The sequence below is a fragment of the Mugil cephalus genome, chromosome 17 (genome assembly GCF_022458985.1).
Source record: "Mugil cephalus isolate CIBA_MC_2020 chromosome 17, CIBA_Mcephalus_1.1, whole genome shotgun sequence".
In the NCBI taxonomy this organism is placed as follows: Eukaryota; Metazoa; Chordata; class Actinopteri; order Mugiliformes; family Mugilidae; genus Mugil; species Mugil cephalus.
The window spans coordinates 11,892,507-11,918,254 of record NC_061786.1 but is presented as its reverse complement, the minus strand read 5'-3'; the positions used below and the strand labels follow the sequence as shown (position 1 = coordinate 11,918,254).

The following is a 25,748-nucleotide window of genomic DNA, read 5'->3' as shown; positions in this document are numbered from 1 at the left end:
AAGCTTTAGTCACAAAACGAGCAGATTGCTATAAATCTCTTGTCCATTTGGCATCTCCTCCTCCATGAAAACACTGACGCCACTGCCAGAAAGCCCAGCTGAGTCGCTCAAAGTGCTGAATTTATATCGTAGGCACTTTCTCTTTATGTGTGTGAAAATGTCTGTTTAAAAATTATGACTACAACGCAGACGGCCTGGTGTCTAATTTATTATGTTTAATGCTAAGCTGTAACCGTGACATGCTTTGACTTCAGTGGTTCACCCTGGTTTGACCTCGCAGTGTCGATGACCGTTCAATATCAAACCGTCAATAGATGGGATTGTTGAAGCACAACTTCTCATTATGAAACTGATCCTGTGAAGGAACCGCTTTTTATTAAATCCAGAGATTTATTTATGCATTGTATGTGCCATCAAACTCGTATTACTAAATTGTCCAAAATGGGTTAAATTTTCTTTCCGTCAATGTATTTTAGGCCCTGAAATCATGTGTCACACATCTCATTTTATAAAGGAAATCAGTGCAGATCCTCTGTGAAGTCTTTTACACTCTCACAGAAGCAGAGATACCATTTGAAATGCTCTGAGTCCTTTTTTTTTTTAATTTTTGGTTCTTAGTTCTAGTGGATGTAAGGTGCACTGCAGAGTAGCGGTGGGCGATATGGCAAAAATGTCGTATCACGATTTAAAAAAAAAAATAAAATCACGATTTCGATTTTATCACGATCTTAAATTGAAAAATTAAAAACAGACAATTTAGTCCAAGGAACCTTTCTTAATAGATTTTATTTTAAGTAGCAAACAATGTACAAACAATCAAGTTTAAGGTAAACAACAACAACATTCTAATAAAGTGGACTCTTGCAAAAGTAGTAACAAAGTTTTCTACCGTCTTTAAAGGTACCATATTTTTTGCAAGATAAAAGGTAACTGCTTCTATTACCTCTTTCCATCGCTTGCTTGACTTGTCATACGGAGTGCCTTTCTTAAACGCCTGTGTTAATGTTGACTGTTATAGTCTTGCGCTAGCTGCTGCCTCCGTCTGCGGTACCGGTGCCGCCGGGCCCCTCATTGTTTGGGATGCTTCCTCTTCAAATGATTGAACAGGTTTGACGTGCGAACCTCTTCTTTGCGCAGAATATTTGCCTGCGCTTCATCTATTGAGGAAAATCCAAACCAATTCCATATAATGGAAGTGGATTTTTTTTTTTTTAGTGACCAACTCCGTTTGGCTTTCAGCCATGGCTCCATGCGGCTACCGCTACACACATAAACAAGGAGGCGGGTAATAAAGCGCGTCACTGCCCGTACTTCGCTATGATTGGTCGGTCAGGTTGACGACGTAATACGCCTGGTGCGTCGGTGCATCAGCATTGAACTGCAATTTATAGAATGTGCCCTAAACGATCCCACGATCTCTACAGTTTGAAGGATCGTCTTCACGTTGTAATCGTTCACGATTTAATATCGTCATATCGCCCAACCCTACTGCAGAGCTTGATATCCGCTTAGAAAACACGCTGCTCGTCAAAAATCTTTGCGTGGTTGTATTGGTTTGGCGGTGCAGGCAGATCGGCTTTGTAGATCTCTGCTTTTCTCTTTTTAAAATACCTGTTAAACTATATGCGGACTTATGCAAGGCTGTGTGGGGTCTAAACCAAGATCGGAGTCTGACGAGTCTTTTTGTGCCAGACGGAGCTAATGAGATAATGGCGTAGGCCACAGATGAGTCATTTAACAGGAGCTGAAGGAACTAAAACCACAGCGTTGCGAGTCTCACTTTTACTCAGAGTCGTCTTTTAATTTACACAGTTCCCCCTGCTGAGTGACATGAAATGTTTATTTTTGGCATTTGTTGCTTTTACCAGACACAGCTGTCTGCAAGCTTTGTCAAATAAAGAGAGAAATCTACCCCGCACAAAAATGTACATGCATTTGTCATTTATACATTGGTTAGTGTGGCTTGTTCATAAAATTAGCTATAGAGATGAAAATGTTTCTTACATGGGGCTGTTTATTTTTGTTGTAAAACATTTTAGCATGGAGGCTAATGGGTATTGAATCGCATTTAGAACCAGCCTCAAGTGGCCATTGGGGGAACTGCAGTTCTGGACACTTCATTTTTTAACTCTGGATGTTCCTAATTGGAGTCGACCGTGATAATGATGATGCTACGCTGCCTGGAATTGGCAGTCTCTCAGAGGTCAGCGGTTCATCTGTGACTGCAGCTCAAAAGAAACTTTTAACTCTAGATTTAGTTTTAACCGTAACGGTTCGTACCAGAGGCGGTAGTGAGCTTCAAGGGTTTGAATGAATTCTAGTACACACAGTGTAGACAGTGGCCGTACTGATCCGTCCTTGAACTTGACAGAAAAGAATAATTGAATGGCTGGAAGATATCAGCTATCTGTCTCGTGTGTGTTTCCCTGAGGCAGTTTATGGCGTAATGTGGTTGGTCTATTAAGAGAGATTCAAATCTTACAACAACTTGCGTGACGGACATCAGTGAAAATGCAATTTAAATATAGATAGATGTAGTTTGACTGCATTGTCCTTTCATTACGCCTGGATGATTTGAATAACCTCTTATTGTCTTTGCCTTTTAAACCATCCAGTGTAACTGTATACCCCAACAGACTGACTAACCCCCACCCCTACCCACCCTCCACTCCTTATAGGTGGCCCCTATGAGCCACTATTAATGAACTAGAAAGAGCAGTGTCAGTGTTCTTGTGTCTTCCTTTGAGCTCTATATTATTATTATTATCATTATTATTATTATTGTCCCCTACGTGTCCTTCAACCAGTGACTCTTCATTTATCTGTCTCTTTGCCCTCACAGTGTCTTCTCTGTTGTGGCCGTTTCTGTTCCCTTTGTGTTTGTTTGCAACCCAAGGGAAACCCCCGGCAGTCCTTCCATTTGGCAATATCAAACCACTCAGAGCTTGGATATTAACACAGTACAGATTTATAGATTTAATAAGTTTTGCCATCACATCACATGCAGTGCTGCTGCAAAGAGGACTGCATGTGTGTGTGTGTGTGTGTGTGTGTGCGCTGGGGTTTGTATAGCATTGGTGTGAGTGTAACCGCTGAAAGGAAGCCATTGTGTGTTTTTGTTTTCTGGGAATCCAGGAGATTTGATACATGTCGGGCAGATGGGGAACAGGGCAGGAGAGAGTGGCGCCTGCTTTGGCCCAGTCAAGCGGACATACTCATTTAAGTCCCTAAAAACTCATTTCCTAAATTCCCCCTCATCCTGAAAGATTCCCTCACTCCTCGCTGGTACAGTGGTGCATTGTCTCTGCAGGACTTTCACTGTTTGTTCTGCTTATTGTCAGTTTAAAGTCTGTGTGCGACTATTCATCGATCTATACGTGTGCATACTACAGGGACATTGTCCTTCATGTAATGGACCTCAGATACTCGTTGCTCTTGTCCTACCAGCTGTTAACTGATAAATGCACACACACACACACACACACAAACTAACACAACTGATGCGGAGCTCAGGTCTAATTTTAGCTTTGTCTTGAATAATGCATGGCCTTAAGCCAGTGTGGGATCAAGACACACACACACACACACACTATACCCACCACACACAGGCATTCAGGATGTGGACAAAAAAGCTCTAAAAAATAAGATTAAATTCAATACGGCAACAGCACAAACTGCTTCCCTGGAATGACCCAAGACATTAACAGACTTTAAAGTCTCTAAACAGCACAAGGGTAACAAAGTTATTATATTGCGTTACCTATAATAGGCACACAACAGGTCTGATGCCGTACCCAAAGTTTAATAGATTTAGGGTGTACCTATGCCATCCATACATCCAGATTGAAGTCATATATCTACACTAGCGTGCGCATTGATCTAAATGTGTGTCTGTTTGTGTGTCTCTCCAGGCCCTGGATGTGGACCGCAGCGTTCTGTACAAGATGAAGAAGTCTGTGAAGGCGATCTACACGTCTGGTCTGGGTGAGTGCTCCGGTCTGACTTTTAATTTCAGGATTTTCATTTCCTTATCTCGTCAGACGCAAGCACTTTTGGTATTTAAGCCCTGTGCTTGAAAGTCTCATGATTCGAACAGTGGGAACCATTTGGAGACGTAAACGCTCCAGAAGGTTCAGAAAAAATGGTCGTTGGAAAGACCAAGCAAGAATTTATCCCCCTTGTAATTCTTTTAGATTTGCTTTTGTTTTAGTTTATTCCAAAAATACACAAGTGAAAATAATTTTAATCACATTCCTGTTGCCAGTTTGTCACAGGCAGAGATAGGAGAGGCCGTTTTTAGCCCCTGTGTGTATTATTACCATACTCATTGTGGCTAGCTGTGCCAGTGTTGGGCGTTTTCAGTGTCTTTTGTTTGGCCTGCCTGACACAACCCTGCTGAGAGGGAGAGGGAGAAGGAGAGAGACCCGTGAACAATGTGCTGAGCATGTCTTTTTCTAAACAGTGGCAGCTCTGTTCAGGCCAGAGGGACAGCTGTCTGATCCAGACCCCAAAAGGAACAGCTGGGGAGGGGCATGGACCGTTTGTGTGTGGGTGCTGAGGCATGGACGCACTCGTGTTCTCACTGTTAAACATTTACACCTGTTTGTGTCCAGGCTCCCAGGACAAGGCAGTTGTTTATGTGCAGGTGTACGCGTAGAAGATTAACCTGCTCAGCTGTTGAGAGTGATTGATGAAGGCCTTCATTAACGTCTGGGTGAATACTCGATGCTGATTGGCTGGGAGGGGGGGGCTCCATTTATTCCCTGACAAAGGACACCTAGTGAGTAGTTCATGTGAAACTGTCTGTTCACCGCTCTGAACTGATACAGACTGTACATAAAGTGCGTAACCGTAGCAACAGGGACACGGTGAAAGCTTCTCTTTGCAATTTATTTCAACACTTTTAAAAGCTAACAGCTAACTAGCTACAAAAGTCAGTGAAAAAATACACTTTCCATTCGAACTTCTTGGTAGTTTGTGTCACATGAGTGATCATCTCATCTCATTTGCTTTTTAATTTGCTACTTCATTCGGTATGATACAGCATTAAAGACACTGGTTTGGGCTTTGAATCCTGCTAGCATGACATTATGGCTAAGGTAAGTGGACAAGAAAAGCTACGTTAAAGGTTTGTCCTTTTTATTTGAGTAGTGAACAAAGCTTCCATTGCATTAAAGCTTCTTGAGAGGAATGTTCCAGCAAGAAAATCTTAAGATCTTTTATCAAAAAATAGTAAATTTGGTATCACAAAGTACAGGCCTCTGTCCTGTCCCTTAAGCCCTGATAATGGGCACCTCATTGGGCATTATCCTTTATTTGAATCTGTGTGCACAGGGCAGCAGGGACTTCAGTTTGAAGCAGTTGAAATTAGTTTTTATTGAGATTATATTTGCCTCAGGGGGAAAAAAAGGGAGCAAGCAAATCAACTTTTGTGCCCTGAAGCATGAAGCTTGTGCAGATTCATGTCGGTGTTTGCAGTAGAAACAATACCGTGTCTGTGGAAATGCCACAGGGAATATTGTTGTTAAAACGTGTTCCAAAGGAAGCTCATGTTCACTGAGATGACCTTTAGTTATCTACAATCATTACAGAAAAGGTGCAGACACGGATCTGTTTTGAATACAAGCAAAATGTGTCTCTGTTTTACGTCTGCGTCAACCTTGTCTCTCTAGAACATGGCGCTCAATAAACAACGTGTGCTATATGTTCCAAATATAGAGTCTACTGGTTTGTCCAGTTTACTTAAGTGTATTCAGAGAATTATATCCCAAGTATTCAGTTTGCCTCAGCACTTTCAGCTTATTGTTTTAGTTTTACGGCCTGTAGTTGTAGTAGTTTACTCTCACTGCACTCATAAGGCAGATACTGTGTATTGCCTTCTGCCCGCTCAGCAACAACTCAATAGTATAGAAACACACTTAGCAACTAACTGGTAAATACTGTATATTGGATTACGTAGCAACTAGAGCCAGATATTTGTCTTGGGAGTGGGTTGAGACCAAAATAGAGCAACAAGGGAAAGCGAATACTGGTTTTATCAGTTGTGGAAATGTGAAAATAGTCATTGTCTTTAATGTTGTTCTGCTACAACAAAGTTGTAACTCATCATGTACGATGACTTTCCAAATCAACCAGTAATTAAGCTTGATGGAAATCGTATATTATTCATTTAAAGAGGTTAGTAAAACTCTAATGTACATGGTTTATAGCCAAAGTGCTAAAACTTGCAAGCATGCAAGTAAATGTGAACTTCAATACACAGACTCTAACTGGATTAAATAAACTCTTCCCTTAGTTATAACCTAAATACGCCTGGAAACATCTTACACTAAAAATGTTCCTAGATTTGAGAAGTAAATGAGTACTTGTGTTTTAATGAGCTTCAGTAAAACAAAACAACATAACACCATAATCTATGTGCCGCTAAATATGATACAAACTCACAGGGGGATGCTGTTGCTATAGCTGCGAAAGCCAGTCTCTGCCATCAGTATGTTTAGAGAAAGAGAACCAACACACTGAGCTCCCTAATGTTCTCCACGGAGGATTTTGGAGAAGAAGTGTGAATAATGAGAAACTCGGCAGGGAGCCTCAACGCTGGCTCCCTTAGCATTCACGGCTGGTAGGACTGACTGTCAGAGCCCAAACCCTGCAAGGATATTTTTGGCTATGACATGAGAAATAGTAATGAGGAGGAAAAGGTTGGAGAGGATGAGTGAATGGCGGTTCGGTTACAATAGCGAGGAAAAATAAACAACATTACAATAGTTAGCGGACCAGGGAAAACTAAAGAAGCTGAGCAAACATTAACCTCTGCCAGGACAGGAACGATGGGAAAGCGAAAAGAGGTGAGTTGCAGGGAAAGCTTACAAATGAGCAAGAGAGTCCCCCGTTACTGCAGGGGCCTGTCAGGGATGTCAGGTTGGTGTTTTCTGATGAATAAACCAGCAGCATCTCACACCTCCTGAAGAAACCAGAGCTGCTGGAGCAGAGCTGCTAGGACAGGCCTGCCAGAACTGCTGAACAGATAAAGACTGGAGGCAGATGATGAGCACAGATTCACAGCTGCTGCGAGCTGTAGGTGGGCTGGGCATTTAACAGCTGAATAATGCAGAGAAAAACAAAGAATTTGGCCTCTGAGTTGCTGCTGTGTTCACACGCCTGTAATTCTCTCTGGGCCTCTCTGCCAGCTACCTAGAAAAATGAGATTCCTTTTTTTTTTATCGCTAATAGAGTTACACTGAATTGGTGTTTGAGGACAAAAGACTTCAGGAGGGACAAAAATAAGAGGAAGAAGGACTCACAAAGACAGAGACCCTTCTGTTCACACAAGGCCCTTATATAAAGTGATGTGTGGCATTTTGGAAAACACACTTATTGTCTCAGTGGTAAATATGGGGCTACAGCTAGCTACCTGTAAATGGTGGGAAAACTGCCAACATAAGTCAAAGTATTATGACAACTACATATAAGAAAGCTAAAGTTGTGTTTTTGTTAACTGGACTGTTATTGTCTCATGTAATGAACAGCTAATGAGCTAAAGAGATGCTGGTATGTAGGTATCTTCTGTTTTCACTTTTTAGGCTAAGCTAAGCAACGCTAAATGACTGATAGCCCCAGGCCACAACTTGGTATTTACAGAAATGTAAATCCTCTCATCTACTATAACATTATGACAAAAAAAAGTAATAAGTTTCCCTCAGTTTACAATCTTTAAGCGAAGCAAATCTCCAGCTTGATATTTACAGAAATGTCCATCTTCTCGTCTGCTATAACAGTATGACATGAAAAACAAGTTTCCCTTTCTTTCTAGTCTTTATGCTAAGCTAATTTAAGTAGCACCTTTCTGCATGCTTTAGCTTTACAGATACACTGCACAGTTTCTCATCTATTACATGTTGCCTTAAGTGTCAAACTATTCCTTTACTATTATTCTCTTTCTCACGCCCTGTGATTCTTTGTCTTCTTGGGGGTAAAAGTTATATTCCATTATCTCAGTGCTGATGGCCATATCGGTGCCATAAAGTGGACACAGAGTGTGCAGTGTTATTTTTACAGAGTCTGTGGAGAGATATGGAATTGATCGGAGGTCTCCCGCTCATTGTGTTAGCGAGCGTCGGAGCGTCAGCGGACCAGGCCTGACGGAGCCGTGTAATGGAATGAATGTGGGAGAGACAGCGAGAGGAAGCAGAGGCCAGTCTGCTATCTGGTGATTAAAACCCTGTGTGTGTGAGAGAGAGATGGATCAAGCTGCAGAACAAGAATTGGGGATGTTAGATAATCCCCAGCAGATGCCTGGAAGCCCTAGATGCATTTTGTCCTCTGTGTTTTTTTTTTTTGCATGTGTGTTTAAGAGGGAAGATACAGTTAGGAATATTTGACCAACGTGGCAATTAGCCTGCATTTGTTTCTTGTAAAACTTGTAAAACTGTGTCCTGCCATAAACACGGGGGTTATCATTTCCTTTCGTCAAACAACAGGAATTAGTTTTTGACAACCTTAAATGGAAATGGCGCCACTTTCCAACTGTTTTCTGAACCAGAAACTGTATTTCCTTTTGCTAATTTTAGATAACGAAATGTTTTTTTTCCCAGAAAGAAAACATTAACAATTTGGATGGATGTAATCCGTTGCCGTAGCAACTGGTTGCACCAAATAAACTGTTTTTTTTTTAAGCTTTTTGAAGCAGCTAGATTCAAAGCGGTTGAAACTTTAGGTTCACTTGCTGTAGTTCTTCTTTATCATATTGTGAAACAATCCATTTCAGCAAAGTAAGAAGAGTTTGATTATTCCATGCTTGTGACTCGACATTTGCAGCATTTTATTTAATTCAAGCTCTTTGCTTTAAGTCTTTATTAGTTAATGTGTTCAGTAAGACAGCATCTCTGTAACCTTTTTATTAAGATGTGCAACTGTAACATTGACGGATGGATATATTCAATCCACTATAACAATAGATCGCTCCTTTCAGCACTTTAAAATAAGACAAAATGTCCCCAAAATATCTTAATAAAGGTAATGGATCAGAGGAAGGCTTAGTGAATGGCAACTTATTGGAAATGTTTAGGCAACATCGACAGGTCAACACAGACACTGTTTAGAGTGCAAACTGTGGAAAACTGTGGCCTGTGTCCACACTTATTTCCCTGCCACATTGGCAAGCTCCTCTTTCCCAGGCTCAAAGTTCCACTGTACCGTAGACTGCATGTGTGATATGCTTAGGTCATGTTACGACAAACACACGTGTGCTCGCTAAGCAACCTCGGGGGGAATTTGTGCTATTTGTCAGCTCTGAATAGCAGAGCTCTCGTGTGCCACTTCAAAAACAACAACAGGCCACCGCCCTGTTGGCTCTCGGCCTGGCACGGCCGCAGCCGAACAAACAGCTGGGGCTGGTGTGTAGACGGCGGGCTGTGGGCGTGTGATAGTGGTCGGTGTCTGACACATGACACTGATTGAAGTTTATTACATCTCTGCAGGACACGTCACTGCTAGTCTTTTGTTTGAATGTGAGGATTTGACCCAGAATTTGTGACTGACGGAGACACAAAACAAACAGATTTGTGACGTCATGTTGGGTTCAGGGGATTTATTGATACTTCAACATTTTAACTAATATACCACTAGCTATTTGTTTGTGCTTCCTCCAGTAATCATGGAAAGGATAAACTCTTTGTCTCTCTCAGTCTCTTTACAGACTGCTAAATCCTCCCATTTTTGGGTTTTATCATCCGGCTCACTTATTGCATCAGATTATATTTTGTGCCTTAAATTAGATTTGTCTCGTGAGAGGAGACCCGCAGGTAGTGACTCAGAAGCTTTCAGCGTTTTCCCTTTTAATAACATGATGGATATCTTAGCGGCTTAATCTATAAACCTGCCACATCTGTGAACCTGTGTGGCTGCTCTTTTATTTCGTGTGTGTGGTTGGCGTCTTTTAAAGCTGAGTCATGACGTAGCTGCAGGCGCCTTTCAGTGTTTCATCTTCTTGTTTTTACTTTACACACTACTTCTTTCCTCCTCCTTTCTCATGCGCCCCCCTCCACCCCTTCCACCACCACCACCACCTTCACTTTACCCCACCGTCTCTGTCACTTCTGTCTCACTCCCCGCAAGTGTCGTCATAGCAACAGTCCCCCCGGTGCTCCAGCCTTCGCTCCGACACTGTCCCATTGGCATTCGTTGTTATCAGCAGCCTGGTCTGGCATGAAGTATATTATTCATTTGGGTCTTTCCGTACATTAGGTCGACTTGAGATATGCTGGGTGACTTTTTAAATGAGAGAGGCTTTTGTTTAATTCCATCATCTGGTGACCACATTGATAATTGTATCTCTAACCAATATTCTGGCAAATCCATTAACTGTTAAGGAAGGAGTAGTGGTCTGTCGTACTCTAAAATACCACCTATTAATACCCTGGAAATAGTTTTTTGACTTGTAAAGATCTCGATTCCCGTAACCAATCAATCTCTGCGCATGTGTGTGTGTTTTCCAGCCCACGTGGAGAACGAGGAGCAGTACACTCAGGCCCTTGAGAAGTTTGGAGAAAACTGCGTGTACAGAGACGATCCCGACCTGGGTTCAGCCTTCCTCAAGTTCTCCGTCTTCACCAAGGAGCTCACTGCTCTTTTCAAAAACCTGGTGAGTCTGCATTGTGTGCGGTTGTGTGTGTGTAGCCGGGTAAAATCCCCCGAGGGACAAAGAAAGTTTTCCACGCCGTCCCTAATTGTCTCTATCCCCTGGAGTCACAGTGTGTGTCCTCTTAACACACACACACCTACACACTGAGCGCATGCCGAGTCCAGCTGGAAGTCGAAGCTCTCAGGAGGTAGCTCCAGTTTTCCGTTGAGGCGGCCGAAGGAGCAGTGCAGCAGTAACTAAACACTGATTCCGCCTCACCCAGCTCTATTGAAGCCAAGCTTTGTAAGATGGCCAAAGCTTTATTAAATAATCTTCCCCATCATGTGAGGTCTGTCATTCCCCTCGGACACTGTATCAGCTCAAACCGAAAAACAGTGGCTTGAGATTTGCTATTAGTGTTATCGCAGCACTTTTTATTAAAGAAATATGAGCTTCTGCCTGACCGGGATGTGAAGATGTAATCTCCAGAAAGCTTCAGTAATCTCCGGTTTCTTAGATTACTTTGCTCTGCATTACTCACAGAAGCTGACTTCAGTGATTTGGAAGCAGCGGAGTTTAAGACAGATTTTTTTTTCTCATTTTAATGTCCAGAAGCAGCGCAACCTTTAGTCTTTAAAGACCTAATTTAGCAGCTCCATTCACTAATGAGCTGAAAACATGCACTTTTTTTTTAATTTTTATTTTTTGCTTCATCTCTTTTTCTGGTGGACACAGAAGACTGAAAGGATTACATCTGAGTTGTGATCTGTGCCCCCGACTTTCAGTCTCCTGCAGCCTTAAATCCTCTGATGTGACCTTTCAACTCTTGTTTGTGTCTCTCTTCACTCCTCTCCAGTTCCAAAACATGAACAACATCATTACCTTTCCGCTGGACAGCCTGCTGAAAGGAGACCTGAAGGGTGTCAAAGGGGTAAGCCATCTAACCAGTATGGACTCGTCTAACTCTAGTGAACCCGATGTGTTATGTCCGTAGGTGAATTAAGAGCTGTTTCATCGATGGCCTTAGAGATTGGGTTATATATTGCAAGCAGGAAGAAGCGTTTTCATCTTTCTGAAGTGAAAATTTTTAATTGCCGACATTTATTTTTGGAAGATAAACACAAAACGGGCATTTGACACTAAAGAATAGACTTTTGAGCTTAGTGGAAAACAATACAGTCTAAATATAAGCGGACAAACTTGCTTGTCTTGTGGTGGTTTAATCCCGTCTAGGAAACCGGCAGTAAAAGTTTTAAAAGCTTCAGTCAAAGTAATTTGAAACTGCTAGACAATTACTATCCTTGAAGTGCTGCAGCGCTGGCTAACAAGGTCAGTAATATTCTGTTTGAAGCTACCTCCCACCACATTCCTGTGTCAAAAAAAAGAAAAGAAAACAGGAGAAGAGAGAGAAAGCTGATAGCCCCTTTGACAAAATATAGCTGTAGTTTTTAAATAAATAACTAGAAGTTTGCCGATCTATACCCAGCCTCAGGATAGAGTCTGCAATCAATTCGAATGCATATTACAGAGTTTTACCATTGTGATTTCTTAAAGAAATGCAAGAAAATGTTTGCAACGAGCATCAAGGTTAAATATTTTCCAGGGAGACTTTGAATGGCCATCTTTCAACACTGTTTGCACAAGCCTTTCAGTCGTGGCTAATTCAAACTATAGTAACGCACAAGACTTTAGAAAAAAGAAAACTGGCAGCTCTGCTTTCGGTGGCATTTATTTATATCATTTCTATCATTGTTAGAACGTTGATTGATGTGAGGAAATGGGTTGAGAGAGAAAAAGACACAGTAGAGGATAATACCTCGGCCGACCGCAGGTACTTTCTGATACATACACGCAGAATGGCAGCTTTCAGTACTCGAGTCTGCACCAAAAACATTCAAATCCTAAAACCATGGATGCGGCTCATAGTCAGCTGGTCAGTCATGTGCCCACCAGCGAGACTTGACCACGCAAACGCTCCTTAACAGTTTTTGTAATGCAATCAGGACTCGCTGCTGTCCGTGGCGGTCTGTGACCTTTTCCCTCTCGAGGCACATGATTGGCTTTGGTTTCCACCGCGGTATGATGTGATTAAGTCAACGCTAATGAGTCCGGTTGCCACGGCGACGCCAGTCGTCCCCGTGACCCCCGGCCACTTGGCTCCGTCTTTGACCTCTGAACTGTTGGAGACAGTTTTTTTTGTCCTCTCCGTTGCTCTCGAGCTCCTCTCTCTCAAGTGCAGTGTTTTCTTTTCAGCCTCTATCAGTTTTTCAGTTTCCTTTCTTTGTCTCTCGTTTCTATCGCTCCCCCCCCTCTTTCCTTCCCCCCCTTTGACTGGACACGCATCGACCCCCGCTCTCACTCTTTTGCCTTGCCGTGGCAGACAGTCATATCACTAATACTTATCCACTTATTGCTCATTAGCCCTCGGATGATTCTCATTACCCCACTGACATGGGCCTAATGAGCTGCTGGTTATTTTATACCTCAGGACACACACACACATTTGCACTCAACCATATAAATGTCACCACTGATGTAATGTCAGCAAACCCGGGAATTAAGCCTTCGGTGTCAGGAAAAATAAAGGACGAAAGAGTCACTGAGAATTAATGTGATGGGCTGGTTCTCGCCTTTGTTCGCGCACTCACCTCCCAACCTTCGGCTCACCTCTCCAGCCCTGAGGCCTTTCCTTTCCCCCCTCGTCATCTCTGCCTTCCGCTTCATCATCTTCCTCGTCCTCTGTCATTATCCTGCTCCACCGCTCCGGTCGCGTCCCAGGGGAAGTACCTGTTAGGAGAGGGAGCGGGAGGAAGGAATCCAGACCTGCATGGCAGCTTGTTTAGACTGCAGGGAGAGGAGAGGGGAAAGCACGGTTGATGTGGATGTTATAAAAGAGTAATCTGTTTAGAAGATCAAAGATGTCTCAGGAGAGAAATTAGCTTTAATACGGATGAGAAATACTGTGTGCATTTCATGTTCCATGACGAATTTGTTTTGTTTACAAATCCAAAATAATTAAATAGATTCCGTCGCTTTTCTTTTATGCTTTCAATTTAAAGTTTAATGGATTTGACCACATGTCAGCATTTAAATCTAGTGTGACGGCGCTCATTGATGTCTGCAGGAGTCAGGAAATAGTAGTTTATAGCACCGAAATATTATAATTACCTCCTTTAAAATGTTCTGATCACAGGATAAAGAGGTTTCTTACTTTAAAACTCCATGTAATCCACTGTAAAATCCGGAAGTTTTCCAACAGGCATTTGTTGATCCGAAGATTTGAAACCATCAGAAAACACTAAGAGACACAAGGAAAGCGAGCAGTCTGGGGTCTTAAAATGCTCCATATACAATGCATCAGCTGTAATAGTGACCGGTCCTTACATTTGATTTAACTTTGGACTTTAATGGCTTCCTGGTAGCCATTGTTTCCTTGCAGCTTGTTAATATTCTGTCTGTGTTGTCTTTGAAAATGAGTGCGATGAAGCGACCCAGGGGGAAGCAGCCACTAATGGCTTTGTGATTAGAGGGCTACAACCTAGCAACCTGTCACTTCTGTTCACAGGCTAAAAATACTCACCATTTTCCACCCCATCAACCTCTCTGACCGCCACCTTACCACCGAGGCCTGATGGGATTTCACGTTTAAAAATGAGTCATTTTTGGGTTGTTGCCAGGTACTACCTTTTAGTTTCCATGGCTACCGACGTGTAGCTGAGGTCAACAAAACATGGAAGCAAGTTGTACAGTTGGGAAATTAAAAAAAACTATAAAACGCCTTAAAAATAGTCAAAATACTATAATTCTAGCAGACATGTCGGAGGGGGGAGTCCGTGGAAGACTCACTAGTGTTAATGCTGAAGATAAACACACTCCCACTCAGGGGAAATTGGAAAGTGCTGATTCCACCAGACTGTTGTGATAACATTACTTTCATAGTGGATGCGCGCGTGATGTCATGACTGTAGTCGGCCCCCTGCTCGTTGATGAGTCTGTGTTTCTAATGAGTCATATCGGTTCATCACTATTCATTGAGTGTCTGGGTAGCTGGTGTAGAGTCTACTGTTGGTTCAGGAGGGGGTGGACTCCTATTGAGGTTCAGTGGGTCGTGAACATGTGCAACTACCCACGCATTTCAGCGTGGAGATTTGGATTTCAACTAAAACATCAGCAGCATTCATGGATTTAAAGTTGCTGTTATGTGTTTTCCACTATACACTATACTATATTCAGTATGCAGCCCAACAGTGACATGTCAATTCTTAACAGTATGTTGGGTTTATGTTCACAATTCATCCTGCACTCAAAGGTGTGTGCTTGTTTTGCTTCTAATCTCAACTTTGTGTCTCCTTCACCACTGTCAGCTGCTCTAGTTCTTGACTCAAACATTTTTTTTTTTCCCCTCAGTTTTACCTCTGGTTGATTCATCGGAAAAGTAAACATGCACAGGCTTCGTCGGGGCTGTCCTCCATGTTGATGTAGTAACTGCTGTGGTAGTTAAGAGCTGTTGCTGAATGGGGACAGTGCCTTCCTGCTCAGGCCTGTGAAGCTGACCAGTCATTTCACATTGGGCCTTTTTTTGGAGGCTGGCGGCTTCATGAAGCTTCCTGTTTTTACAAGAGACGCACTGCAGCTAGCCCAACTTTAGAAGTTACTGAACCGGGGCTTTACAAATCAAGTAGTACTTTGTTAATTCAAGATAAACAAACAAGGTTTACCTTAGCTACGAAAAGAACACCATTTACCACGAACCTCCAATTAATAATTTGTCCTGCAGATATTTTTTTGCAAGTCCAGATTTTGAGACCTTCTAGGTTACTGATGAACGTGAGAGCCAAACAGTTAAAGCTAGTTTGGGTTTCACTGGTCTCCTTTTCTTTCACATTTCCCTGTTTCTCATTTTTTGCTGTTCCTTGCTTTGTCTTTTTAATTATGTCAATATCGTTAAATGTATTTCCCTAGGCCTGGCATCTTCTCACCCAAATTTGGTGGTTCACGAAAGTTCACGGGTGTGGATCACTGGTTTCATATCCGCCACTGTGTAACTGCGCCAGGATTACTGAACCAACTCTCCCGTTTTCCTGCCACACAGGCGATGGGAAAAGGTGTGAGGAATGTGTAACAGGAACTTCTATTTGTAGATTTGTAGATTTGTCGGTTGTAGGTAGTAAGAGGTGAGAAGTTTGCGAATGGAGGCCGTTGCCAAGGGCATGACATTCCTCCTCCATCCGTTAGTTTGAGTCAGACGGGGAAACGACGTGCTAAGAGCTCTCAGCTCTCTGAGGGAGTGTTTTTGCCCTGCGCCTCGGCCTATTCTGCTGTGCCCTTCCCTGCCCAGCGATGCCTGTGACTGGTATTTTTAGCTATTGTTACCATTTTTCTCCCCTCTCTGGCTGTGACATTTCCTTCCGCTCACCCTCTCTTTTCTCTTTGGCTCTCTCCTGACCTGCAGTTCATTCTTTTGGTGGCTTCCTCTCTTGCTTTGGTAATTTTCTACTCAGGCATGTTCCTTCACTTTGGGGCCTTAACTTTTTTTTTTTTATACTCTCTTTACTCTGGTGGTTTCCGCTCTTGAGCTGGTCGGCTGAATTTCTGAGTACCCCCCTTTTGATTTGGCCTGTTGAACCACACCATAATCCTGTGGACTGGTAGGTCCGGCCTGCCACTCGTCTGCTGTTGAAGTGGAGCTCAGCTGTGGGATCAGTCCTCTCTGGAGCCCTAACAATGGCACTGAACACATGAGCTGTCTGAGAAGTAAACACTTAAATGTGTGCCTTTCACATTTTCCTGCAGAAATGTCAAGTAATGGACTGAGACGAGTGCCGTTTAAGCTTTTACAACCTAAACTTAAAGGTCTGCTTTGGGTTTCTCCACTGCAGTGATTCAGCAGGTGCTTTATTTTGTTGTCTCAATAACTAGAGCGGTTACATTAAATGCTTCATAATTCTCCTGATTAGATTTTATTGCTGTCCAGCAAATTTTCCTGTCAGTTAGAAGGTGACTGACTTAGTTGTGTTGCAATTTTTTTAGTGTCTGATGTGGCCACTCGCACCGATTAATGTCCGCTTTTGTTCGTCCTAATTGCTGTTTAATCGGCGCTGCAGCAGTAAGGACGTTGTTTAATCAGGCGTTTTGTTCAAGCAGCTGTTGAAAGTGCACCCATGACAATGAGAAATAAGTGTTGCCTATAGTTGGCGTGACCAGAGGAATTGCATCGCAAGTGCCAAAAACAATTGTTCATGGTCTTCCGAAAAAACGCCCAGTTCTCTTGCTGAGACAGCTGTGGGCTGCTCTGCTTCTGTGAGGAGGGTGAGTCAGCTGATGGATTCAAACTGTGGTGAAACGCACACCTAAACACACTAACTTTGTTGATCTGAGTAAGAAGGAAAAGTGTTTTTGAGAAATTATGGTGGTTAGTAAGCTTTGGCCGGGGCCGTGATGGTGACCTCTTTGTGATCCCTGGTCTCTGTGAGGATGTGTTTGCGTTCCTGTGTGTGCAGCATTTGACATCTTGATGTCAAATGCACATTGTCTGCTCTACATGTGCAACAATTGTGTACATGTGGAGCTGCATCTGATAGTTATTAAACTGTTTACTTTCAAATATGTATAGTATAGTTCAGCATATAGATTTTCTATGGGGGGCAGTGATACTGCAGGAGGGCCGCAAAACCCCTGGTTGATTGAGCATTTTTTATATATATATATATATATTTTTTTTTTAATTTTCCCCACAAATTTAAATTTCTTTAAATACGCATACATGAATCCAACATATTTTATAAATGGAGGCAGAAGACGTTATCTGTCAGTCAGCACTTCACTCATTTAGCTCACTCCCATCAGCCAACTACTGAATAAAATATTAATATTTGAACCTGTATATTATGAATAGCTTAATATTGAATGCAAAATGTTAATAGCAATGAATATTTATAAATAGCACTAGGTCAGGTTTTATATAGAGCACATATAGTAGGTACCTTATCTCTCCATCAGTTTGCTCTGATTTCATTAAAGAACCAAGTGAAAAGCTTAATATCATTTGTATCCCTTTAATAAGGGGTGAAGCTCTTCACAAAGTTTGCTCCAAAAACAAGCCTTCCTATTAGCACCTCTAATACTCAGAGGCCAGTCAAGTATTTTAACAGATAGCTTCTCATGTAACCGTAAATAGGTAGTTTATATGCATAGAGTTGTTGTGCTGATGACACTAAATAGGGAGAATGTGTTAATGAGCTGCAGAGGTGATGCTGCGTTGCGGTTTCATTCAGTTTCCAGGCCTTTATCTGACTCTTGTCAACTTTAAAAGCTGAAACTATTCAACTGTCCACAATCAACATTTGTGAGGATGTAACACAGCCTGTTAAACACAGCCTCTAAGCTAAAGGATTATCAAAATCACGGAGATAGGACGTTTATTTTAAACCCTGGAAGATGAAGCTCAGTGCTCTAGGTCCTTCTAGTAGCTGCTTTGATGCTTTCACATGCTCTTTCTCAGTAGGTAAAGTGTCATGAGCACGTTAAGAACTTCTCATGCATTGGAAGTTTATTCATGACCCTGGAAACAGCAGCTGAATAAACAATACCACCTTAAGGGTGATTTACAAGCAGCCCTGGAGCCAGCTACCACACCAATTTATGTTGCTGAATACATTTCAAGCATTTTTCATTAACATTTTAACGCCTTATTCTGGACCCTTATTTACCATTTTGACTTTCTTCTTTGTTTCGCTTTCTGCAGGATCTGAAAAAGCCTTTCGACAAGGCCTGGAAGGACTACGAAACAAAAGTGTAAGTAAACTAAGTAGCACCTTTTTGAATTTACAGGAGGACATTTGTTTGTTAGTGTAACAGGTTAGTGCTCATCTGTCTCATAAAACTCAGTGTATTGAATTTATTAGTGTAAACCAGTGTTACCAGTTTTTGACAGTGTGTAGATTGTAAATGTTCAGTGTGTGTCTTGTCTTGACTAACCTCCCCTTGTGATTAATATGCCAACACTTCCCTGATAATGTGAATAACCCACCTACACTGTCACATTTCCACCTCTACACTGACACTCGCTTTGTGATTGTGCATGCGAAGAACACATGAGTTTCTTTTTATAGCACTTTCATATATTTTACAAGCTGCAAAGGACATTCTTTACTGAAAGGGTAATACATCTTCTCTCCGAACTGTTTTGATCGAGCAGTAGGGTTTTTTTTTTTTCCTTTTACATCAGGGGTTCATCTGGATGCTATGTGACTGTCCCCAACCGTCCCAGCTTATAATTTGACTCTATTGATGATGAACCGAGGCCATCAATAGAGTGCAGTTTTCTTCCTGATTGGAAAAATACATCCTGTTGCTCTTCCTCATGAACAATCCTCTGATCTCTCTGCTGTCTGATATTTATAACAACCTGTTTTCACAGACATGGAGAGATTAAATTATGTGGCCTCAAAGCAGCATTTATTTCTGGTCATTTGGTTTGCATCCGACACCCAAGTTATTTTCAGTCTGCACAGTGGGGACCACCTCATGCTGTTCATTCAGGAAGTGGTTTATTTTAAATTTCACAGCTATATTCTGACAGCTCAAGCAAAAAAAAAAAAAAAAAAGTCATAGTTGAGTATCTTTTTTTGGTGTAGAGCTTCCTGAACCGACAGTACTGAAAGTGAAAAGACTCTCAGCCCCATCATCCGCTCAGCGACTATCAGTTTGGCTGGCGGCCAAACAGCCTGGAGGACATGTGTCTCAGAATTAGTGGCAGCCCTGATGATGCTGCTGTAACGCTGTCAAGGCTGAAGATTCATTTGGTGACAAATGCCAGCAGTGTGCTCTGAATGAAATCAAGTTCGGCAAAGTTCACACTGTTCTATGTGCTCCGATCAGCCACAACATTAGAACCACTGACATGAGAAGCAGATAACATTGACCATCTTGTGACAATGCAATGTGTTCTGCTGGGAAACTTTAGACATGGTACCATCCACCTAGACCAGACCAGACCAGACACCCCCACCTCATAGCAAATTGATGATCCATAGAGACCCCTTCCCTCAACCCGTAGAACTCAAAGCCCCTCACTAATAACATTCAGAAGTCAGAGTCAGAAGGTTTTTGGAGGCACCAGGGAGACCTCCACAATATCAGGAAGGTGGTCGTAATGTTATTGCAGATCGGTGTATCTTTTTATAGACCGTTTGTGTCAGGTTTAAGATCAGTATGAATTATTTTCTTAGTATCATGGCCGTCGAGACCATGTCCCGCTTTGTTTCATTTCTAAAGGCCTCCATGCAGACAAACAATACCACTGTAGCTTGGGGTGGTTTGAAAATCATGGCTTGGGTCTTTCAAGGGGTTTTGTTCTTTTTCAAGGCGGTGCCACATCCTGAATTACAATTTAAAGGGAACAAACAGGGCAACTGGGACAGAACCACAGAGGAAATCTGTTAAATATGAAGCTAAAGCTTGGAGATGGGTAGTTTAGCTTGAAACAGCAAAAATGTACCAGTCAGCACCTTTTAAAGCTTGATGATCACCACATTTTTTGTCCTCCTTTTTGTATTTAATTTGGGTAGATACTAGAGTTAAACATCAGGTTGTGAAGTCCGTCTTGATGCACATGATCCAGCCTGAACAGCTTTGAAACTCCTCTCAGACCCTCACACCCTTCCTGTCTTTCTGGGAGGGAACAAAGTGATGCATCCTTTTATTTTTGTAGTGAATATATATATGCTGTCAGAAAATACAGCATATAAAAGAAGAGAATGACCTGTTGCATGGACTGGCGCCTCCCCTTCTCTGTGTGGTGTGTTTTCCCGATTGCTTGTGGGAGATTGACGTTTTGTGTGAAAAATCAGCCCTGAATACTGACTGTCAGGAAACGTGCCAGCATCTAAGAACTGTCCAAAATGTTAAATTCACGATCCCATAGGCCACTTAAGACCTATCTCTGACCTGTAAGTCCATATGACTTAACATGACTTACACATGGGAAAGTGTAGGGCTGATTTTGCACAATAGTAAAGCACTCGGAGTATTTGTGATGTGCCTTTTGACTCACTTGCTTTTGCTTCCTCTCAGCACCAAGATAGAGAAGGAGAAGAAGGAGCATGCAAGGCAGCATGGGATGATTAGGACAGAGATCAGTGGGGCGGAAATCGCTGAAGAGATGGAGAAAGAGAGGAGATTCTTTCAGCTACAGATGTGTGAGGTAAGTCAAACTCACTGACGGTGTATGGTGAAAAAAAATCTGAATATAGAGTTGATGGTGCAAACCAGCTTAGAAAAACAACATATTTTCATAAAAGTACAGTTAAAGTTGACTATTTTATAATGACTCCATAGCTTTCTAGATACCAGTATCACATGGCGTTTTATTTTAAGTCTCCTCAGTAACCTTTTGATGTTTGACTTTAGCGACGATTTACTTAAAAATGACAATTTTTACTTTGAAGTGAAGATGTGAGATGAAAGGGATGCATATGTTTGAGATTCCCTCTGATCTGGGTCTGTATTCCCTCTGTTTACAGTACCTCCTCAAAGTCAACGAGATCAAAATCAAGAAGGGGGTGGACCTGCTGCAGAATCTCATCAAGTACTTCCACGCACAGTGCAAGTAAGACATACAAACTACTCTAGGAACTGAGGCTTGTTTTGTTGCGATAATGGGGGACTAGATGGACTGAATATAAACGAACGTCTGTTTCATTAAGACCTTGCCAAAAGATTTCAACGCCAGGAAAGTCTGTAAAAGCAGCATAGAGGTGTTTTGAATCAGTTTTCTTTGGCGATATTTCTGTCCTGGCTCACTGGTAGTGTCGGCCAGAGCTGAAGAAGAAAAGAGAAACAAGAGTCACAAATGTAACTTGTAATGTTCTGCTCTGTATCTTTAAGTCACTCTTAATGCTAATATTTACTTTACATACGTTGAGTGTGAGATGAAGAAGGTGCTTCTCGTTCAGTTTCTTTCAGGACGGACTGAAAGCCGTGGACAACCTGAAACCTTCCATAGAGAAACTGGCCACCGATCTGCACACGGTGAGAGCACCTTCGACTTTTTGTAAACCTTTTCTTTCTGAGTTACACATATTTATTCTTGCTCTCCTGTTGTTTCATTTTATTTAAGATAAAGCAGGTGCAGGACGAAGAGAGGAAGCAGCTAACTCAGTTACGAGATGTCCTCAAGTCAGCTCTACAGGTGGAGCAGAAGGAGGTAACACAAACAAAAAAATCCTTTTACGTCCTGTGATTCTGCAGCAGAGTCGGATTATATGTGATATACTGGACACAAACCTCACTATTAACGTTGAGCTTGTTTCAGAGATGACATTGACAGGTGAGGTTATCTTAAATCAGCCCTGAACCTGAACATTTTTTTCTTCTTTTCTTCCGCTGCCTTCATCTTTTGTGAAACAAGTCTAGGAGAGTAAGTGGATTTCTTGAAAATGGTTCTCTGTGGATGTTTGTATCCTGTGTTCGCTCTGTTGATGTTTCAGTGTCGAGTGTCCAGTTTTAGACCAGTAGTTTGTTTTCTGTCCTTTTCTACAAATATGACAACATGACATATGTTTTAGTGAGGACCACCGTGTCTGTTTCCTGAAGTGTTTCCTGAAAGGAAATCACACAACACAGCATCATACAAAAATCTGTCCTTTTAGCTGTTACATTCAGGTTGATCTATTTAAGTAAAGTTAATTTAGGATTATATGTGTTAAGTTTGCAGCTTTAAAATCCAAGTTAGGTTTGTGAATCATTTCAGAATGAAACTAAAATTTGGCTAGCAGCTGTTGTAGACTTTTACTTCAGAGGTGTAGAAGGTCCTCTTATTTTCTCCCCTCTTTCATTTTTACAAAACCATTCAGGCGTACCAGCAGAAATCTAAAACATTGCTGATATTGAGCTTAAAATTCTCAGAGGAGCTGGAAAAGCTAGAGGCGCAGTCTAAACCAGAACAATTTTACGCCTCTGTAGTTCTCTGTTGTCTGCATACGATCGTATTTAGCAAATCCCGTGTGCACCGTCTGCGTTTAACAGCTCTGATTTGTCTGCTGTTTGTGTGTGTGTGTTGTTGTTGTTGTTGTTTTGCCAGGATTCCCAGGTGCGGCAGAGCACCACCTACAGCCTGCACCAGCCCCAGGGCAACAAGGAGCACGGCACAGAACGCAGCGGGTACCTTTTCAAGAAAAGCGATGGGTGAGAGATGTAACACTCGAGGCCGTTTATGGCAATAAACACACTGAAATGAAAGGATTGATGTGTAGGATTTAGCAGAATGATCCAGAGAATACCATGTGAATCATTATGTTTTTATGTGTGTGTAATAACCTGAATTAAAGAATTATGTTTCCATTAGCTTAGATTGAGTCCTTCCATGGAGGCAGTTTCTACAGTAGCCTAGAAGGGACAAACCAAACACCGACCCTAGAGAGGACTCTTTGGGTTTTTATGACTAATAGGCAGGTTAGGCTTCGGGGTCAATTTGACAATGAGGAGATTTGACAATACAAACATTCGCATGAATTGTCGCATGAAAATTTCAGTTGCCATTGTTGAAAGTGAAACAGGAAGTAAAAACATAAATAACCGGACTGGCAAAAAAATTAAAATAAAAAATACACGGTGCTGCCAAGTGTTTGGGTGTTGTTGTCACAGAGTGAACCAGACTGACGAGTTCACAAGTATAAGCCACAACAGTGTCAGCCACGTGCGTAGGTTACGGCATCTAGATCCCGCAGAGATCAGAGAACCGCTATTGGTTCTCTGAAAGGTTGCAGTCTGCACCCTCACCAGTAGATGTCACTTAAACCCTTCACTCTGATCCTTTAAATTTTCTATTTTAGAGACAAAAATTGCTGATAACACACTGTTTCCACCTTTATCAAGTAGTTTAGTTTCATTCCAGCTCAAATGTGGTAAATAGGCATCGCTATTTCCGAGAGCCCAGGTGGCATAACTCTCAAACATTTTTCATTTAAAACAATATGAAGGACGAAACTTGTAAATCTTTTATATGCTCACACTTGGTTACCTACTAATAAATGTCCTTTTGATTTGAAGGTTAAGGAAAGTGTGGCAGAAGAGGAAGTGCACAGCAAAGAACGGATACCTCACCATTTCACACGGCACAGTAAGAAAACATGTTTTGGTCTTTGTGCTCTCATAAAAACTGCTGGATGGGCAGGATCAATGTGTTTGTTCTGCACTCTTGGATGTAGACACATGTGAACAGGCTTACATGCATTATTTTTCAATGTACTGGCTGTAAGCCTTCTCCCTCGCCGGTCATTATCTTTACCCATTAACCATGAACACATTAACTGCAAACTGCAGAGATCACAAGCCAAATTTGCCAGTTAACATTCTCCTCACATCACTGCCTCAGCTGAGTCTCACTGAACTCTGCCCGTTCCCATATGAAGGTCTAGCTTGGGCCCAGTCAGCTCCTCTCAGTAACACGGTTCAGCTCACAGACGATTCATTTGGCTCCAGCAGCAGCAGCAGCAGTCTTGCTCACTTATGTGGTTGTTTTTCTCCACCCCGTCTTCATCTCTGCCCCTCATCTCTGTGGCAGGCTAACCGACCGCCAGCCAAACTCAACCTGCTCACCTGCCAGGTGAAACACAATCCTGAAGAGAAGCGGAGCTTTGACCTCATATCACGTGGGTTCAGCCTTCTCCCTTTGATCTCTATGGTTCTTTGTCATCTTATTCATCTTGATGTGTTTAGCCTTCCCCTAGTCTAGTCAATGTAGTCAAACGCCTCATAAAATCACTCAAAGCAGCCACGTCCTTGTTTATGCATAACTTTAATTGAATTTAGTTAGATGAGTTGTATAAGAATTCAACCCTTGTGCAAATGTCATGAATGGAGAAAGTAACTATAGAGACCAGTTTTTGGCATTTTTACACGGTGGCCTATGGAGAATGACTCACGTTTAGAGGCAGCCTCCAGTGGCCATTTGAGGAACTGCACACCTGAATCCAGCACTTAGTCTCGTAACAGAATTACACTGTTGAATAACTGCTCTTACAAGTGACACAATCATATCATATTTTTGCAATGATGAAAATAACTGTTTCTTATAGCCTAAAATGTTCTTTGTTGTTTTCCCATCCCTTAATATACACCTTAGTGCATTAGGAATCAATTTTCATTTCACTTTCTGGTTTCCAGACAGTTTCACAGAACAGAAACTGTTTCTGTCAGCTTCAGAAGACAACGTCTGTTTCATTTTTAAGTTTCTGTGTATTCAGCTGTTTAAAAATGAATCACCCTGGTTGTTCGAATGATTCCAATCGGAAGAGAGAAACATTTTCTAGTTATTTTTTGTTATTGTGTGGTTTCGGTTTGACCTTTCTGCAGAACACGTTTATGCCCTCTGGAGAGAATCACTCAACGCTTTTTTCTAAAGATCTTTGACTAAAACGCTCTTCTGTCTCCTCTCTCATATATTCTGTCATTTCTCTTTTATTTGTTTGTTTTAGATGACAGAACGTATCACTTTCAGGCCGAGGATGATCAGGACTGTCAGATGTAAGTGCCTGTCCCTTCCTTCCTCTTATATGTCCAGTGCATCCTGTTTACCACCTCCACTACTTTAAACACACTTCCTACCTCACACCCAGTCAGACGCTTGTCCTTGTCTTTACCTCCCACCTCCTGTCCATTAACTGTCCCCCCCATCTCACTTGTCATTTTTCTTTTCGCCGCTCACACGACTTTCTCCTCCCTCTCCTTTTTCCCCTGCCATTATTCTCATTTTCACCTGCCTGACTCACGTCTCCCGTATGTCCTTCCTCTGTCTTATCCCCCTTCCTCCAGCTGGATCTCGGTGCTGCAGAACAGCAAAGAGGAGGCGTTAAATCAGGCTTTCAAAGGGGACCATCACGTTGGCGAGAACAACATCGTGCAGGAGCTGACCAAGGCGATCCTGGGGGAAGTGAAGAGGATGACGGGAAATGACGTGTGCTGTGACTGCGGAGCCCCCAGTGAGTGGAAGAGACCAGCCATGCACAAATTGTCAAAAGGCCATCATTCTTGGCTTAGGTTCAACTATGATCTCAGGATTTCCTGGGATTTTTCTGCATTATTTGTTCCCGTTTCCCTGCAGACGCTCTGGGATTATTAGCATGTG

At 42.1% G+C, this 25,748-nt stretch overlaps 1 protein-coding gene across 5 annotated transcripts in view; it reads left to right on the top strand.

Moving 5' to 3' along the window:
- The window catches only part of asap2a (ArfGAP with SH3 domain, ankyrin repeat and PH domain 2a), a 48,638-nt gene that overhangs the window by 13,448 nt on the left and 9,442 nt on the right, over window positions 1-25,748 (top strand). For 2 of the 5 annotated variants that reach the window (XM_047610456.1, XM_047610455.1), the window contains exons 2-16: window positions 3,912-3,984; window positions 10,497-10,642; window positions 11,478-11,552; window positions 18,366-18,415; window positions 18,754-18,780; window positions 20,696-20,825; window positions 21,145-21,230; window positions 21,577-21,652; window positions 21,741-21,827; window positions 22,032-22,040; window positions 22,704-22,807; window positions 23,672-23,741; window positions 24,186-24,273; window positions 25,099-25,147; window positions 25,436-25,602. In XM_047610456.1, coding sequence (XP_047466412.1) covers window positions 3,912-3,984; window positions 10,497-10,642; window positions 11,478-11,552; window positions 18,366-18,415; window positions 18,754-18,780; window positions 20,696-20,825; window positions 21,145-21,230; window positions 21,577-21,652; window positions 21,741-21,827; window positions 22,032-22,040; window positions 22,704-22,807; window positions 23,672-23,741; window positions 24,186-24,273; window positions 25,099-25,147; window positions 25,436-25,602 — 1,237 coding nt within the window. The remainder of the gene's footprint in view (window positions 1-3,911; window positions 3,985-10,496; window positions 10,643-11,477; window positions 11,553-18,365; window positions 18,416-18,753; window positions 18,781-20,695; window positions 20,826-21,144; window positions 21,231-21,576; window positions 21,653-21,740; window positions 21,828-22,031; window positions 22,041-22,703; window positions 22,808-23,671; window positions 23,742-24,185; window positions 24,274-25,098; window positions 25,148-25,435; window positions 25,603-25,748) is intronic. The other 3 variants (XM_047610458.1, XM_047610457.1, XM_047610459.1) reach the window with 3 other exon arrangements.